The 18,404-nt window shown below is 44.1% G+C and overlaps 1 protein-coding gene across 6 annotated transcripts in view; it reads left to right on the top strand.

Annotated features, from left to right (window-relative positions):
* Window positions 1-18,404, top strand: part of WNK2 (WNK lysine deficient protein kinase 2) — a 119,312-nt gene that overhangs the window by 55,508 nt on the left and 45,400 nt on the right. For all 6 annotated transcript variants that reach the window (XM_058566084.1, XM_058566082.1, XM_058566081.1 and 3 more), the window contains exons 14-19: window positions 71-120; window positions 1,017-1,185; window positions 1,271-1,387; window positions 1,756-1,926; window positions 2,165-2,210; window positions 2,704-2,823. In XM_058566084.1, coding sequence (XP_058422067.1) covers window positions 71-120; window positions 1,017-1,185; window positions 1,271-1,387; window positions 1,756-1,926; window positions 2,165-2,210; window positions 2,704-2,823 — 673 coding nt within the window. The remainder of the gene's footprint in view (window positions 1-70; window positions 121-1,016; window positions 1,186-1,270; window positions 1,388-1,755; window positions 1,927-2,164; window positions 2,211-2,703; window positions 2,824-18,404) is intronic.

Genomic DNA, 18,404 nt, shown 5'->3' with positions numbered 1-18,404 from the left:
GAAGGGAGCGGGCAAGCTGGGCTGTGAGGAGTGAACGTGACCCGTCCTCCTTCCCGTGGTTTTGTTTCAGGAGCAGGCCTCTCAGGACAAGCAGCCCGGTCTCCTCCAGAGCTGTGAGAGGTAATGGCCCAGCCTGGCCGGGATCAGCGTGGGCGGGTGTGGGCCACCTGTGGACTCGGTTCATGGCATGCTGCTGCTTCACACAGGTCGCTGCCATGCTTTGCCCTCACGTGTCAGGGCTTCTGACTGTGTCGCGCATTTCCCAGCCTGATCTGGTGGAGCTGCACGGAGCTCCTCTGGGGTCTTGGTCAGAGCCTGTTGAAATTCGGGTGTCAGATGTTCCTGGCTGTGTTCTGGGTCCTGGCGCTGGTCTGCACCACTGCCTTCTGGTCCCCCAGCCAGCAGTGCCAAGGACGTTCCAGAAGGGAGAGGCCATGGACAGAGAGTCGGCAGGCCCGAGGCCATGGGGAGACCAGGAGGGCAGGGCAGAGTCCAGCCCACACTCAGGTCTCCGGGCGCCTCGGGCACCTGTTACCTCCCAGTCATGGAGTCGCGTTTGGGGAGGGAGCCGGTTATGAGAAGCAATCGTGTGTCCCTCCCTCCTGATGGCCAGGCACCGAGCTCTGCCCTCCACAAACTCCAGGAATCCTGCAAGCAGCCCTACGTGGTTGGCGTGTTGCACAGATGTGGAAACTGAGGCACAGGGGAGGATTGTTTCTTGATCCAGACGTTTGGATCAAGCCGGTTGGGCCTGATTCACAAGTCAGGAGGCTGAGAGGACCAAGGTCCTATGCATTCCCCACGTCCCCAGGACAGACGCTGCAGTGGGAGAAGGGGCTTCAGGCACTGGGGGCAGGCTCAGGGGTCTCCCTGCCAGGCATGGCTGGCTTCAGATCCTCTGGCTGAGCACATGAGGTGCTAAAGCTCTTGACTATTCCTGAAAAGGCACGCTTCCGTGTGAGGCTGGCTTGCGGGTCATTCCCGTGGGCACTGTCACGTTGTTGGTTTTTGCGCAGCCTCGGAGGTTCCGACGTCGCCTCTGGAAGAGAGATGAGCGACAGCTGTGAAGGTGCGTTTGGTGGGGGGAAGCTGGAAGGCAAGGCCGTCCGGAAACATCACCGCAGGTCCACGCGTGTGCGCTCCCGCCAGGAGAGGGCCAGCCGGCCCCGGCTGACCATCCTGAACGTGAGTAGCCAGGCAGGGTGGCCCATGGGCAGGGGGCTCACTGGGCATGGTCTCCTCCCTGGCCTGACCACCTGTGCGTCCGTAGGTGTGCAACACGGGAGACAAGATGGTGGAGTGCCAGCTGGAGACGCACAACCACAGGATGGTGACGTTCAAGTTTGACCTGGACGGGGACGCGCCTGACGAGATTGCCACCTACATGGTGAGGCTGGTGTCCTGACCAGTCGGCTGAGTCAGCGGCACCTTCTCCGGGATGGCGAGCCTGTCCCCACCGTGTCTCTTGGGCACACGCCTGCCAGCCCTGCTGAGGGAATGTGGGCTGGCAGCCTTCCCCATCCTCCGGCCTCTGCAGGTGGCCATCTGCTTGGGGTAGTGTTGGCCTGTCACCTGGACAGTCTACTTCTCCAGCTGCAGCTCCCCTTGCTGAGCCGCGCAGCCCCCGGTGCGGGGACGGGCCCCGGCTGTGGCTCCCCTTGTGGGCTTAGCCCCGAGCAGACGAGTCAGCCAGTGAGGAGAGTGCGGCTGGCGGTCTGTGGCGCGTCACGAGTGGGGCCACGTGTGCCACTGCAGGTGGAGCACGACTTCATCCTGCAGGCCGAGCGGGAGACGTTCATCGAGCAGATGAAGGACGTCATGGACAAGGCGGAAGACATGCTCAGCGAGGACACGGACGTGGACCGTGGCTCTGACCCCGGGGTGAGCCCGCCACACATCAGCACCTGCGGCCTGGGCGCCGGGGAGGTGAGTCCCGGGTGCAGGGTCCCCACTCCCGGCTCCGAGTGCAGTGCTGGGACGCCGCCTGCCGCCTGCTGGAGGGGCCTGCGGGCTGAGCAAGGCCAGGTGCGGCGGCCGGCGGGGCGGGCGCCTTCTGTCCAGTTAGAGACGTGTGAGGCCCTTGGATGTCGTGAGGCCGCGCTGTGCTCTAAAGGAAGCCCTCGTTCTGCGCAGTCTGCTGATTTCTATCCTTTAACTTCGTCAGGAGAGTCGCCAGTCCCAAGCGAACGCGCCGGTGTATCAGCAGAACGGTATGTCTGCCCCCGGCCATGTCGCCCCCGGGCTTGCCTCTGGGGCAGGCGTTTCCATCGTGGTCCCGTCTCTGTCTTCCAGCAGCCATTTGATAAGAGCCCCTTGAGCTTTTCGTAAGGGGGGCTTGGCCATCCCACTGGGGGTTGCCGCAGCTCGTGGTGAGCGTCCCCCCATCTGGGGACTGCTGCCCTGTCTGAGGAGCCACGTCTGGCCCCAGTGGGGACTCACCACTGCCTTCTGGTCCCCCAGCCAGCATTACCCCTTCACTGATGGCACCGAGGGTGTCCCGGGAACTAAGCCCATGCCGAGGGTACTTGTGAGAGCCTCCGGCTGCCAGTGAGGAGCCCCCTGAGCGGGCTGCACGTCCCCGCACTGGTGGGAGAAGAGTTCCCCGAAGCCCTTATGGCTGGTCGGGTACTGGCAGCAAGGGGTCACGCTGGCTGTAGGAGAAACCCACTGGCTCTCACCTGCTGTTTTCATCCTGCCCCTTAGTCCTGCACACCGGGAAGAGGTGGTTTATCATCTGTCCGGTGGCTGAGCACCCAGCGGCAGAGGCCCCCAAATCCTCGCCCCCACTTCCTCTGAGCTCCCTGCAGCCGGAAGCCAGCCAAGGTAGGAGCAGCAGAGACCATGAGCCGTCCTCCCTGGAACTCGGCTCGCCTCCTCCCCCGTATTGCTCGCATCACCCCGTGGTCCTCAGCCCAGCTTTACTCACGCTCACATTTCGCTGGCAGGCACTCTGTGCCCTGCCGCATGCGATGGGCTCGCCCTGCACTGTCGCCCCGAAGCGCAGAGTGGCTTGCGGGGCCGTATCTCTATCTGTATCCTGGTTCTTGGTCTTTCACTGAACGAGCCAAGCAAGGCAGCACTTGGGCTTGGGCTGCCCAGTGCCTTGGCTGTGCAGGTGAGGCCCGTGGGCTGCATAGGCGTGTGCTGAAGGGCTCTGCCCGCGCCCTTTCTTACCAGTGTCATCATGTGACTCCAACTCCACGCCCCCGGTGGCCCACCTGCAGGGACCGCCCCTGTTTGTTCCGCTTGTTTTAGGAGTGGGGTGAGAAAGTCCCTTTTGGTGCTAAGACGCTTTGATTGTAAGTTGTCCCCAAGGAAAACTGACACTCCGATATTGATCTGCACCTGCGTGGACAGATGCCAGCAAGCTTGCCCTGGGGGCTGTCAGTTAAATCCTGACTATGGTCCCTTGGGAGGCTGCACATAGTCACTTGAACAGATTTAGGATTTAATTTCCTGTAAGTTGGCAGGAAAAAGTTGTCCATTATATACCTTGACCTGACTTTACGGTACATTCGCGAAAAATACCTGTAAGTCATCTTAAAGCTCGTACCCTATGTTTCCAGTAACTTCCGTTATACTTTTGGAGATTCGTTCCTCTGGGGAAATGTCAGCCTGATAACAAAACCCCCAGTGGAGCCATGAACTGAGACCTGAGTCTGGCAAAGGGCCAGGCCCAGCCTGGACTGAGGGGTCATGGAGAAGCAAACTGTCTGCAGTGGCTTAGTTTTAAAATAAGAATATGTTCATCTATGACTTCTTGATTTTGGCATATACACAATTAATATAAGGGAAAGAAAACCCTTGTAAAAAAAAAAGCCAATCTTCCATGAGACGTGCTGGGTAAGAGGATGTGCCCAGAGTTACACCTTGTGCTTCACAGTGCACTGACCTCAGGAAGCCTTTCAGAGCCAACTTCTTTATCTATAAGAAAATAAAAAGGAAGCAGCCAGCTCCAGGGATGGCAGATCTGTTCATCTGGATTAATCATTCACTTAGGATGACCAAAATGTTGGACGGATTCTAAAGATCATCTGCTTGAAGGTGTTCGGGATATCTGAAGATAGTGGAGAATTATCAGGCCAGGATCCGGGGGAGGATGGAGCCCAGGACGTGAGCCCAGTGTTGGACTCTTCCTCTGGGGCATCTCCCATTCCTGCAGGGTGGCTGAGAGGCTGAGTGCTGAAGCTGCGATAGCTCACCAGGCTGGAGAAAAAGGGGCTCCGAGCCCTGCGCCAGGCAGGTGGCCTTGCTGGAGTGCTGTGCTGGAGGAGGAAGGACCTCCTGGAAGTGGATAGGCCAGGCATTGAAAGGAGTCTTCTCAGAGCATGGCGCCCTCATGAAGGCAATCTCAGAGTGCTGTCAGCTCAGGCAGAAGCACACAGGTCCTTTCTGCAGGAAGGTAGCACCATTCTGGACCTCACGTTACTTATACAAATGCTTTTGTGAACGTAGTATTTGGCACATAATAAAATATAGCTAGGCAGAGTCCTGGTTCTGGGTAGGACAGCATATGCACACACCACTAGCCCTTCTCTCCACTGAACGTAACTATGATCTGGACCGGTGCTGGGCACAGCTCTCTGAGGACTCGGGAAATAAGCAGCAGCAGGAGGGTGGGGAAGAGCACGGGAATTCCAAGGACCACTGAGCTGGTGGTGAGCTTGGCAATTCCCTCTGGTGTGTCCTGGCCTGGGCTCGGCCGCGTGAAGGCTGGGGCGAGCACAGGATGCAGACGGAGGAGCTCCAGGAGACACCCTCTGGTTTTGGTTTGCAGAGCGGGAAAGGGAACTCCTAAAGCTCAGAGAGAAGGTGGCAGATCTGTCTGTTTTTCCTTTCTCCCCTTTTCTTGTGCCCCAGCCTGCGGACAGTTCTAGGGGCAGCAGCAGGTAACAGGAGCCAAAACCACGAGAGGGGAGAGCCTTCCTCTCCCTTGGGTGGAGCCAGGGCTCAGAGTGCAGAGCCAATACCTGTTACTTTTTTGCTCTCTCTGTCTTCCTACCACTTGGCCCTGCTTCTCACAATTATGGGAGTTGATGGTTTCTCTCCCGAGAAATGGGAGTCCCAGGGAACCAGGAATACCAGGGAGACCACAGACAGGGAAGAGCTTGGGAAAGCAACCCCATAAAGTTGTTTATGAACTCCTGGGCTCACCGCAACCTCTGTGTGCATGGATCTGAGCCTAATTAGCATATAAGAAACGTTGAGAACTGAGCTAATGGGTAGACTCCCAGTCAGGTTCCAGACTGGCCCCTGAGTGGCACACTCATGTTTCAGATCAGATTAGTACTGCAAAGATATTGAAAACTGAACTGACTTTGTAGCCACAGCTCATAAAAGGCAGGTTGCAACTTGCGGCTTGAACCTAACCAGGTTGATTGCCTGCTAAAGCAAAAATATCAACATTCACCATAGGATTTAAACAGACTTAGGATCTCATAATATTATTCAAAATCCAGTCTGATCAAGTTTAACCAATGCAATCCAAAACTCAAATGAAGAACCATAAAAATTTCAACTTGCACGGAAAAAGACAGCCAACACATGACAATGATAAGATGACATAGATGTTGGAATGATCTGAGAAAGACTTTAAAGCAGCTATTGTGAAAATGCTTGAACAAGCAATCACAAACATTCTTGAAACAAATGTTAAAATAGAAAGTATCAGCAAAGAAATAGAAGATAGAAAGAAGAGGCAAATGGAAATTTGAAAACTAAAATACCTGAGACTATCGAATCAGAACTTAGAACAAAAGATACAAAAAAAATGAACAGAGCCTATGGAACAAGAACAAGGGGCTAACATTTGTGTCATCAGAGTCCCAGGAGAGGAGAAAAAGTGCAGTGCTGAAAAAATATTTGAAGAAATAATGCTGAAAATGTCCCAGGTTTGGTGAAAGACATAATCTACAGATTCAAGAAGCTGAGCAAATACTGAATAGGATAAACCCAAAGAAATCCACACCTGGACACATCATAAACTGCTGACAACTACAGACAAGAAGAAATCGTGAAAGCAGCCAGAGAACAAGGGTGCATTACCTGGAGGGAACAGTGGTTCCGTGTCTGCAGGTTTCTCACCAGAAACCACGGAGCCCAGAGGAAGCCGTATGGCATTTTTAAAGTGTTGAAAGAAAAGAACTGTCAGCCCAGAATTTTGTATTCAGAGAAAGTATTCTTCAGAAACAAAACTGAAATATAGACATTCTTAGGTACAGACGACTAAGAGAATTTGTAGCCAGTACAACTGCCCTGAAAGAATGGCTGAAGATCTTCAGACAGGAGGGAAGTCATACCAGAGGGAGACTTGGGACATCGGGGCTAAAGGAAGAGGAACAGAAATGGTCGGTGTCTGGGGATGGGATAGACTGTTCTTCTCCTCTTGAGCTCTTAAAACAGGTCTGACAGGTGAAATAATTATACTGTCCAATGGGGCTTTAATTTACATAAATGTAATAATATATGACACAACTGTGTTGGGGGGTAAAGGACCTATATGTTGATAATATTTCTACATTCCAGTTGAAGTCGTGAAATGCTGATTCTAGGTAGACTGTGAAGAGTTAATATGTATTTTGCAATTCATAGAGCAGCCCCTAAGAGAGTTGTACAAAGAAATATAGTCAAAATCATAGTGGATAAATTGAGATAGAATATGAAAAAAATTAAAACAATCCAAAGAAAGAAAAGAGAAACAGGATTTTAAAAAAGAGAAAAGAATAGGAAACACAAATCATAGACCTACATCTAAACATACCAGTAATTGAATTAAATGTAAATCATTTAAAAGACAGAGGTTGTGAGAATGGATTAAGAAAAGACTTGATCTAAGTATTTGCTGTCTACAAGAAACTTCAAATATGATGATATAGGTAGGTTAAAAGAAAAAGAATGGTAAAAGATACACCATGCAAATACTAAGTAAAAGACCCCTAGAGTGGCTATTTCATATCAAACAAAATAGACATTAGAGCAAAGAAAATTAGCAGGAATAAAAAGAAGCATTACATATTCATAAAAGGGTCAGTTCATCAATGTGACATAACAGTCCTAAATATAAATGTCCCTAATGAAAGAGCTTCAAAATTGACTCCTTTCTTCTGGAAGGAGAAATAGACAAACCGACAATTGTAATTGGAGACTTCGACACTCTTATATCAGTAATAGATAAAACTAGTAGACAGAAAATCAGCAAGTGTTTAGATCTGAATATCCTTATCAAATTGACAGTTATAGAACACTCCACCCAACAAGAGAATACATATTCTCTTCAAGTGCAGATGGACCAATTACCATATCCTGAGTTATGCCAAAAAAATTAACAAATTTAAAAGGATTGAAGTTATACCAAGTATGTTCTCTCATATAATGTAATAAACTAGAAATCAATAATAAAGATAACAGAAAAGTTGTCAAACACTTTAAAATTAAATAACACATCTAAATCTATAAGTCAAAGGAAAAGTCTCAAGGAAAATTAGAAACATTTTGAAATGAACAAGAATGAAAACACAACATATTAAATTTGTGGGATGCAGCTAAAGCAGTAGAGGGAAATTCATAGCATTAAATGGTTAGATGAAGAAGGAGTTCTCAAGTCAATGACCCAAGCTTCCATCTTAAGAAACCAGAAAAACTAGAACAAAATCCAAAGCATGCAGAAGGAAGGAAATAAAGATAAGAGCATAAATCAATGAAATTTGAAACAAAAATGATACAAAAAACCATGAAACAAAAAACCAATTCTTTGAAGAAAACAGTGAAACAAAAAACTAATTGTATAATAAACTTCTTGCAAGATTGACAAAGAAAAAGACACAAAATACCAATGTCAGGAGTAAAAGAGGAGATATCACTACAGACCCCGCGTAAAAGGATAATAATCATGGAATACTACGAACAAACATATGCACCTAAATTCAACAACTTAGATGAAAGAGACTAACTCCACAAAAGCCACAAACTACTAAAACTCATCCAAGATGGAATAGATAACCTCAATACTCCTATACCTATTAACAAGATTGAATTTGTAGTGAAAAATCTCCACAAAAAGAGTTTTCCAGACCCAAATGCTTTCACTGGTAAATTCTATCAAACATTTAAAAAAGTAAATAATGCCAATTCTACAAAATCTCATCCAGATAATAGAAGAAGAAGGAGCACTTCTCAAATCATTTTATGAGGCCAGCGTTGCCCTGATATCAAAAACAGACAAAGACAGTACCCAAAAAGAGAGTGAAAGATCAAATCTCTCATGGACATAGAAGGGAAAAACTCTCAATAAAATATTAACAAGTCAAATCCAGCAATATATAAAAAGGGCAATACACCATGACAAAGGGGAGTGTATCCTGGGAAGGCAATATTCAAAAATCAGTTAATCCACCATATTAATATCAATGGGAATTTCTCTTCCTTACAAAGGGAAAGATACACGATGATATCAGCTGATACAGAAAAAGAATTTGACAAACTACAACATCCATTCATAATAAAAATGCTCAGCAAACTAAGAACACAAGGGAACTTCCTTAACCTGATAGGGGGCATCTACAGAAAACTGACAGCTAGTATCATATTTAGTGGTGAAAAGCCAAATGCTTTCTCTCTGAGACTGGGACCAAGGCATGGCTGTCACTCTCTCCATTCCTATTCACCATTGAACTTGGCCAGAAAAATCTTAGCCAGATTCCAGATGGGTGAGAAACAGAAATAAAAGACATGTAGATTGAAAAGGAAGAATTAAAACTGTGTCTGTTTGCAGATAATATGATTTTATGTGGAGAAAATCACAAGGAGACTAAACAAACAACTCCTAGAACCAGTAAGTGAATTTAGCAAGATCACAGGATACACAGTCAACCTACAAAAATAACTTTATATTTCTATTTGCTGACAGTCAACAACTAAAAACTAAAATTTTGAAAGAATATAATTTACAGTAGTTCCAAAAAAAGGATATGTAGCTATAAGCTTAACAAAACGTACACAAAATCTATATGCTGAAAACTACAAAATACTGATGAAGTGAATCAAAGATGACCTAAATAAATGGAGAAACGTACTGTGTTCATGGATTGGAAGACTTTACATAGTAAAAATGTCAGTTTTCCCCAAAGCGATCCATAGATTTAATGAAATATCAGTAAAAATTCAAACGGGGGGCCAGCCTGGTGGTGTAGCGGTTAAGTGCACACGCTCGGTGCACACACGCTCCGCTTCGGTGGCCTGAGGTTCACAGGTTCAGATCCTGTGGGCGGACCGACGCACTGTTTGTCAAGCCATGCTGTGGCGGCATCCCATATAAAGTAGAGGAAGATGGGCACAGATGTTAGCCCAGGGCCAATCTTCCTCAGCAAAAAAGAGGAGGATTGGCAACGGATGTTAGCTTAGGGCTAATTTTCCTCATACACACAGAAGAATAATACAAGAATAATAAAAGATAAAATCCAAACAATACTTTTGCTTATATAGACAAGCTGACTCTAAAATTTGTATGGAAGTGCAAAGGTCATTGAAATAGCAAAGCAGTTTTTAAAAAGGAGAATCAAGTTGGAGGAACCACACTACCCAATATTAGGACGTACCATAATGTTACAGGGATCCACACAGTGTGGTGTTGGCAGAGGGGTTGGCACATAGATCAATGGAACAGAAAGGAGAGCCCAGAAATAGACCCACACAAATATGGCCATTTGACTTTTTGACAAAGATGCAAAAACAACTCAATTGAGAAAGGATAGTCTTTTCAACGAATGGTATTGGAGCAGTTGGTCATCCATATGCAATAATTGAACTTTGACCTATGCCTCACATCTTATACAAAAATTAATTCAAAATGCATCGTATATCCAAATGTAAAATGTGAAATTATGTAACTTTTAGAAGAAAACATTGGAGAAAAATCTTTGTTTCCTGTGCCAAGGAGTTCTTAGACCTGACGCCAAAAGCATGATCCATAAAAGAAGAAAACGATCAGACATCATAAATAATCAAGCATCATACGTCATCAGACATCATAAACGATCAGACATCATAAAGTAAAAATCTTTTGCTCTGTCAAAACCACTGTTAAGGGAACGAGAGGTCATGATACTGGGAGAAAATAATTGCAAGTCACGTATTCAACATAGTATTTGTTCCCAAAAAAGAACTCTCAAAACTCAACAGTAAGAAAACAACTCAGTTAAAAAAGGGACAGTGGACTGGAATGGGCACTTCACCAAAGAGGATATAAGGATGGCAGTTAAGCACATCAAAAAATATTCAATGTCATTGAATACCAGGGACATGCAAATTAAAGCCACAGTGAAGGGCCACCACACACCTGTTAGAATGGCAACACTAACAATGTCAAGTCTTCATATGGATAGAGAACAACTCGGTCTCTCATAGATTGCTGATGGGGATGCAGAATGCTATGGCTATTCTGGAAAACAGTTTTGCATTTTTTACATAAAAGATACACTTACTATATGACACAACAATTTCACTCCTCAATGTTGACCCTAGAGAAATGAGAGCTGAGGTTCACTTAAACACCTATAGATGAATGGTTATAGCAGCTCTACTCATAATTGCCTAATTGCCCACAGCGGAAACAACCCAAACATCCTGCAGTGGGTGAATGGACAAACTGTGGTGCCTTGAGAAAGAAACAAACTATTGATACACACAACAACACGAGTGAACCTCAAAGGCAGACTGAGTGCAAGAAGCCAGTCTCAAAAGGCTGCATACTGTATAATCCCATTTATAATGACATCCTCAAAAAAACTATAGTGATAGAGAACAAAATCAGTGCCTGCCAGGAGTTAGGGGGTAGGGGGAGTGTGACTAGAAAGGGACAGCACGAGGAGATTTTTTGGGTGATGGAATTGTTCTGTATCTTGATTGTGGTGGAGATATAGGCAAATAGATCAATGAAATAAAGAATCCAGAAATAGACCCATACACAGAGACACTTAATTTTTTATAAACATGCAAAGGACATTCAGTGAAGAAAGGACAGTCTTGTCAGTCTTAGAACAGTTGGTCATCTGTATGTCAATCCACATTTAACACTATGTGCGAAAATAAACTCAGAATGGGATGTGGACCTAAACAGAAAACTGAAAACTGTGAAACTTATACTAGAAAACATAGGAGAAAGTTTGTGTGGTCTTGGGTTAGACAGAGATTTCTTAGATAAAACACCAACACATGGTCTGCAAAAGAAAAAAATTGGTGAATTGAATTTCATCAAATTTAAAATATCTACTCTTTGAGAAACTAAAGGAATGAAAAGACAAGCTGGAGACTAGGAGAAAATATTTGCAAACCATATATGTAATAATAGCAAACCTCATATTATCCAGATAATATAAGAAACTCTCAAAATACAATGATAAGAAAATAAACAAGCTAATGAAAAGATTTGTACAGACACTTCACCTAAGATATGTAGGTGCCAAATAAGTATATGAAAAGATCATTATTCAGTAGAGAAATGCAAATTAAATCCACAATGGGATACCACGACTGCACATCTCGTTAAAATAGCTAAAATTTAAAATACCGAGTATTGGTGAGGATGTGGAAGAATTGAAACTCTTATACACTGGTTCAACCACTTTGGAAAACAGTTTGGTAATTTCTTTTAAAAATAAATGTACAACTACCATAGGATTCAGCCATTCCACTCCTAGGTATGTATCCAAGAGAAATGAAAGCAGACATCCATACAGACTTACGCAGGATGTTCATAGCACTTTTATAATAGCCGAAACCTGGAAGCAGCCCAGGTGTCCATCAGCACGTGAACAGATAAACACATTGTGGTTTATCCATGCAATATAATATATATATAATATGTCAACATACAATATAACTCTACTCTGCAATAAAAAGGAACAAACTATTGATATTCATTACAGCATTGATGATTCTCAAAATAATTGTGCTGGATGAAATAAGCCAGACAAAAAAGAATGCATACTATATGATCACATTTATATAAAAGACTAGAAAATGCAGACTAATCTATAGGGACAGAAAACAGATCAGTAGTTGTGTGGGAATGAGGTGTGGCAGGAGAGGAAGGGAGGGATAGATTATAAGGTTCACAAAGAAACATCTGGGAGAATGATGGATGTATTCATTATTGATTTCAGTGAAGGTTTTGCTTATGTACCTGTGTCAAAACTTATAAAACTGTACACTTTAAATATGTACAATTTATTGCATGTTAATTAAACCTCAACAAATTGATTAAAAACAAAACAATAGTAATAAGTAAAGCAGTCTCAGGGGCTCCAGATAGTGGAGATATGAGACAGATAACTTGTCTGCTGACCGTGTTACAAGAGATAAATGAGGGGCCAGCCCCATGGCTTAGCGGTTAAGTGTGCACGCTCCGCTGCTGGTGGCCCAGGTTCGGATCCCAGGCACACACCAACGCACCGCTTCTCCGGCCATGCTGAGGCCGCGTCCCACATACAGCAACTAGAAGGACGTGCAACTATGACATACAACTATCTACTGGGGCTTTGGGGAAAAAAAAAAGGAAGAGGATTGGCAATAGATGTTAGCTCAGAGCTGGTCTTTCTCAGCAAAAAGAGGAGGATTAGCATGGATGTTAGCTCAAGGCTGATCTTCCTCACACACACACACAAAAAGAGATAAATGACTAGAGTGATATATGCCAAAGAATTGGGAACTATACAAAAAAAATTGAATGGAAATTCTAGAACTGAAAAATACAGTAATTACAATTAAGACCTTGCTAGATGGTTTGTACAGGGTGCGAGAGAGAATTAGCAAACTAAAAGGTAGCTCAAAAGAAAATATTTAAAGTAAAATAAGGATATTGAAAATGATGGAAAATACAAAGGAGCAGCTAAGAAATATAGGAGTTGCTGTGAGCTGGTCAAACATATGATATAATTGGAGTCCCAGAAAGCAGAAGAATGAGACAAAACCAAGTTTGAGAATTGAAAGGCATTAAGCCACAAATTCAAGAAGCCCTTCAAACTCTGAGAGAGAGAAAAACTACACGTAAATATGTCGCAGTGAAAGTACTGAAAACCAAAGGCAGACAGAAGATGTAAAGGATGCTAGGGGAAACAGCAGGTTCCTTCTAAGGAGCAGGAATGATGTGGACAGCTCCCCTCTCAGGAGCTACAATGTTTACCACTGTCCTCCATGCACTAAAGGAAACGAGCGCCAGCTCGAGTCTCTACCCAGAGATGGGATCCTACACAAATGAAGAGGATGTAAAGACCAACGGGATTCGTCACCTGCACGTCTCAACTGAAGAAACACGGAGGGGATATTTTTAGGCCAAAGAACAGTGACCTCAGATGGAAGGTCAGAAATGCAAGAGGGAATAACAGTAAGAGGAATTATAAATACGTGGGTGGCTCTAAAAGAACGTTGACTGATAAAAACATAATGTCTTCTGAGATTTGAAATACATGTTTTGTGTTAAAATACATGAAAATAAGGGCATGTTTATCAAGAGGAGAGAATTGTACTCACAGGGCTCACAGGCTCTTGCGTTGTCGGGGAAGAGAGCAAAAATCAAGAAAGTACATTGTCTCTAGATTCCCCTGGGAGGACTGTAAAATAGCACATAACTCTCCACTCGCAGTGGAGGGGTGGAGTGGGGAACAATTCTTAAAAAACAAAAGGCAAGGAAATAGAGAAAAAGCAACATTGAATGTGATGAACACATAGGCAGTCATTAGCAGGATGGTAGTCTTAGCCCAAATAGATCAGTAATTAAATTAAATGTAAATAAACCAAATATCAAAGGTTGTCAAATGTGAAAAAAAGAGAAGAAACCAGTAACAAAGACATAATAATATGAAAGGTTAAAAGTAAAGAAATGGAAAAAGAGCATGTTAACTAAACTAATGCAAACTAACCTAATGCAACTAATCTAATACTAACTAGCCTAATGTTAACCTAAAGAAAGCTGGTGTAGATCTTTTTACATCTGACAAAATAGACTTTGAGGCAAAAACACGATGGTGAAAGATTCAGCTCCCCAGGAAGACAGAATAATTCCATATTTCCGTATTGTTCGTAACAGCCTCAAAATATATGAACCAAAAATTAACAGAACTAAGTGAAGAAATAGAGAAATCTACAATCATCATGGGAGTTTTAACCTTTAGAACAGGAAGACAAAAATCAATAAGGATATAAAGGTTTTCAACAATAGAATTAGCAGTCTTGTTCTGTATGTAGAACACCCAACAGCTGAAGAATACACATTTTTTTCAGGTCCACATGGAATATTTTAAAATTAGCCATATGCAAGACACAAAGCAAATTTCAGTGAATTTCAAAGGATCAAAATCATTCAATGCATGTTCTCTAACCATAGTTGGAAGTAAGCTAGAATTTGAAAACAAGAAGATACCTAAAAAGTCTCCACACATTTGACAGTTAAGAAATGAATTTATATTAATATCCCATTAGGGGCGGCCTGGTGGCGCAAGTGGTTAAGTGCGCGCACTCTGCTGCGGTGGCCCAGGGTTCACCGGTTCAGATCCCGGGGGCGCACCAGTGCACTGCTTGGCAAGCCATGCTGTGGCGGCGTCCCATATAAAGTGGAGGAAGATGGGTGCAGATGTTAGCCCAGGGCCAGTCTTCCTCAGCAAAAACAAAAAAAGAGGAGGATTGGCAGATGTTAGCACGGGGCTGATCTCCTCACACACACAAAAAATAAATAATAATATCCCATGAAGCAAAGAAGAAATTATAATGGAAATTAAAAAAACATTCTGAATGATAATGATATGAAAATCATGCAAATGAAAATATTACATATCAAAACTTGTGGGATGCAGGTAAAGCTATATTTTGCAGAAACTTTGCAGCTTTAAATGCATATATTAGAAAGGAGAAAAGGCTCAAAGTCAATCATCAAATTATATCCACTGCAACAGTTATAAAGAGAAGAGATAATTGAACACAAATAAAGAAGGGAGGAAATAAGACAGAGAAGAGCATGAATTAATGAAATATAAGACAATCATGCAATAGAGTATCAACAGAGCTTTAGGTTGGTTCTTTGAAATGGCTAATAACATTGGTGAGCCCTTGATGAGACTGACTACAGGAGAGAGAAGGTGCAATCAGTATCAGTATGAAAAAGAGGGACATTGTGACAACCTGATTACCATCAAGAAAAAGATAAGAGTATATTATGTATAATGACATGCCAATAAATTTGAAAACTTAACGTGGATGATGTCCTGGAGAAATATAACTTACCAAACTTACATAACAAGAAACGGAAAACCTGCAAAGTGCTATAAACATTTAAAAAATTGAAGCAGTAATTAAAACCTTCTCACATGTGGTGCAGGATTGCTGGAACAGCTCAGTGTACAGTCTTCCAGGTCAAGTGCAGGCGGAAAAGAGACTTCTCTCTTTTCAGAAGGACTCAGAAGCTCTGGGCCTGACTCCACGACACAGGAGTCATAGCTATCTCTAAAGCAATCATGCGGCCAGGTGGCTGCAGTGCACAGACCAACTCGTGCCCCAGTTACATGTACATCCCTGGAGTTGAAAGTAGGGACAGCTGTTCGCTGGAGGAGATTCAGGGTACCGCTACACATCGAGGGGGGATGGATGCTACAGAGTTGAAACGGACAAATGTTCACGATAGTGAGAAAGGTAGACTCACCCAAATGTTGGAAAAGAAGTGACCCTTGTCAAGAGCCAGGGAAAGGACACAAGAAGTTCATGTGAGAAGTGGAGAACTCTGCCCAGGTTAACAGACAGAGAGGGAAAGAGACCCCTCAGAAGACAGTGGGAGGAGTGACTTCAGCAAGATGACAAAGTAGGAGATACCAGCCTTCATCCCCCCCAAAACGACAACTAGACATCTATCCATAGATGGAAGTAGCCCTGGGAGGGCTCAAGAGTCCAATTAAGAACCTGTGGCAACTCACTGGAGCAAAAACGGAGAATAACTGCACAAAAAGGATTGCTGGGGAGGTCAGGTTAGCTGAGATGTCAGGAGACGGCTAGGAACAAAGAAGGGTGGGAATCTGTATCTGCCACATGGTGGGTGCCATCAAGGTCCCCAGTGGCCTGCCCTGCGGAGGACCCCATCAGCCTTTGCTGCTGAGGACTTCCACAGCCCCACAGCAGCCATGGGCTCCCAAAAGCTCTCACTACAGAGAACCTCATAGTGTTAGTTGGCACAGACCCCAGTGGCCTGCTCCTCAGAAGGCATTGGCAACTTTTGCCATCAAAGTAACCAATGGCTATTGCTGACACGGATCTCCCATGGAGGAAGATGCTGCTGTGGTGCCACCCTGGCACCAGGACTGCCAGCTGCCCCTGCCCTCCACTGTGTGTACCCCAGACCCCAGGGCCCTGGCTGCTCCGGGTGCACCCATGCTCCAGACCCTGGCTCCAAGGAAGCTCCGCACTCATGCCTGAGGCATTAGAGCCACCACTGCTGTGGGCTACCAGCACCCCAAGACTTGGAGCCATCATCCCTCTGTGAGTGCCTGCACTCAAGACCTCTGCTCCGTCTCTGCATCATGGGCACCTACACATCAGACACCAGTGCTACCACCACCACAAGGGTGCCCACAAGCTGGATCTGGAGCCAAGAAGGGTCCCCTCAGCCACGACATCCCCCATGGGGGAAAAGGAGATCAGGAGGTGCCCAGCAGCCTTTGCCCCTGAAGACCCCAGTGGCCCCCACAGCCACTGCAGCCACCTGCAGTTGAGGAACCCTGCCATCTTAGCTGTTGCTGACCTCAGCTGAGGGAGCTGCAAAGACACTACACTGCTGGACCTACCCTGTAGCTGGAACCACCACATCCCACCCAGCTGGAGTCCCTGCACCCACTTGCAGGCGAAGTTCTTTCTCCACCAAAACCAGTCTGTAAAGTCGGGAAGAGATGACTGCTCTATCAAATGCACAGCTGTCAACACAAGGCTACCAAAAACACAAAAAAGGCAAGGAAACGTGACACCACCAAAAAAACACAATAATTTTCCAGTAACTGACCCCGAAGAATTGAAGATCTACAAATTGTCAAAGAATTCAAAATAATTGTTTTAAGGAAGCTTGGTGAAGTACAAGAAAACACATGTAGACAACTCAATAAAATCAGGAAAACAATATACGAACAAAACGAGAAGTTCAACAGAGAAATAGAAATCATAAGGAACCAAACAGAAATTCTGGAGCTGAAGAATACAATGAATGAAATGAAAAATGCAATGGATAGTTTCAACAGCAGACTTGATCAAGCAGAAGAGTCTGTGAACTTGAAGACAGGTTATTTGAAATGATCCAAAAAAGAAAGAAGAAGAATGAATGAGTGAAGGAAGCCTATGTGAATTGTGAGTCACCATCAAGCAAGTAATATTCGCATTGTGAGACTCCCAGAAAGAGAAGAGAGAGAGAAAGGGCAGAATGCTTATTTAATTGGGATTTAAGAAAATCCCAAATCTAGGAAGAGATATGCACATCAAGGTATATGAATCTCATAGGTCCCCATAGACATTCATATCAAAGAAGACTTCACTGAGACACATTCAAAAATCAAAGACAAAGAGAATTTTGAAAGCAGCAGGAGAAAAAGAAAAACTCACTATATACAAGGGAACGCCCAGAAGGCTTTCAGGAGATTTTTCAGCATAAACCTTGCAGGTCAGAAGAGAGTGGGATGATATGTTCAAAGTGCTGAAAGAAAAAAACTGCCAACCAAGAATGCTTTAACTGGCAAACCTGTCCTTCAGAAATGAAGGAGAAATAAACTTTCCCAAACAAACAAAAGCTGAGGGGTTCATCACCACTATACCTGCCTTACAAGAAATGCTACTAGAAATTCTTCAGGCTGAAATGAAAGGATGCTAATTAGTAACATGAAAACACATGAAAGTGTAAAACTCATTGGTAAAGAGAGTAGATAGTCATTCAGAAAAATATAATGGTTGTGTGTAATCACTTGACTCTAGTATAAAGGTTAAAAGAGGAAAGTATTAAAAATAACTATAGTTACAATAATTTTTTAATGAATACACAATATAAAAAGATGTAAATTGACATCAAAACATTAAATGTGTTTGGGCGAAGTAAAAGTGTAGTTTTCTATGCAATCAAAGTTATCAGCTTAAAATAGACCATGATAACTATATTTTAATGTAAGCCTCCTGGTAATCACAAAGCAAATATCTATAATAGATACACAAAAGATAAAGAGAAAGGAGACAAAGCATAACACTACAGAAAATCATCACATTACAAAGAAGGACAGTAAGAGAGGAAGAAAGAAACAAAAGAACTACAAAACAGCCAGAAGACAATTACAAGATGGCATTAGTAACTCCTTACTTGTCAATAATTACTTTAAATGTAAATGGGTTAAGTTCTCCAA

Source organism: Diceros bicornis, chromosome 22 (assembly GCF_020826845.1).
Source record: "Diceros bicornis minor isolate mBicDic1 chromosome 22, mDicBic1.mat.cur, whole genome shotgun sequence".
In the NCBI taxonomy this organism is placed as follows: domain Eukaryota; kingdom Metazoa; phylum Chordata; class Mammalia; order Perissodactyla; family Rhinocerotidae; genus Diceros; species Diceros bicornis.
Note: the sequence above shows the minus strand (reverse complement) of the source record. Positions and strands in the feature narration are given on the sequence as shown.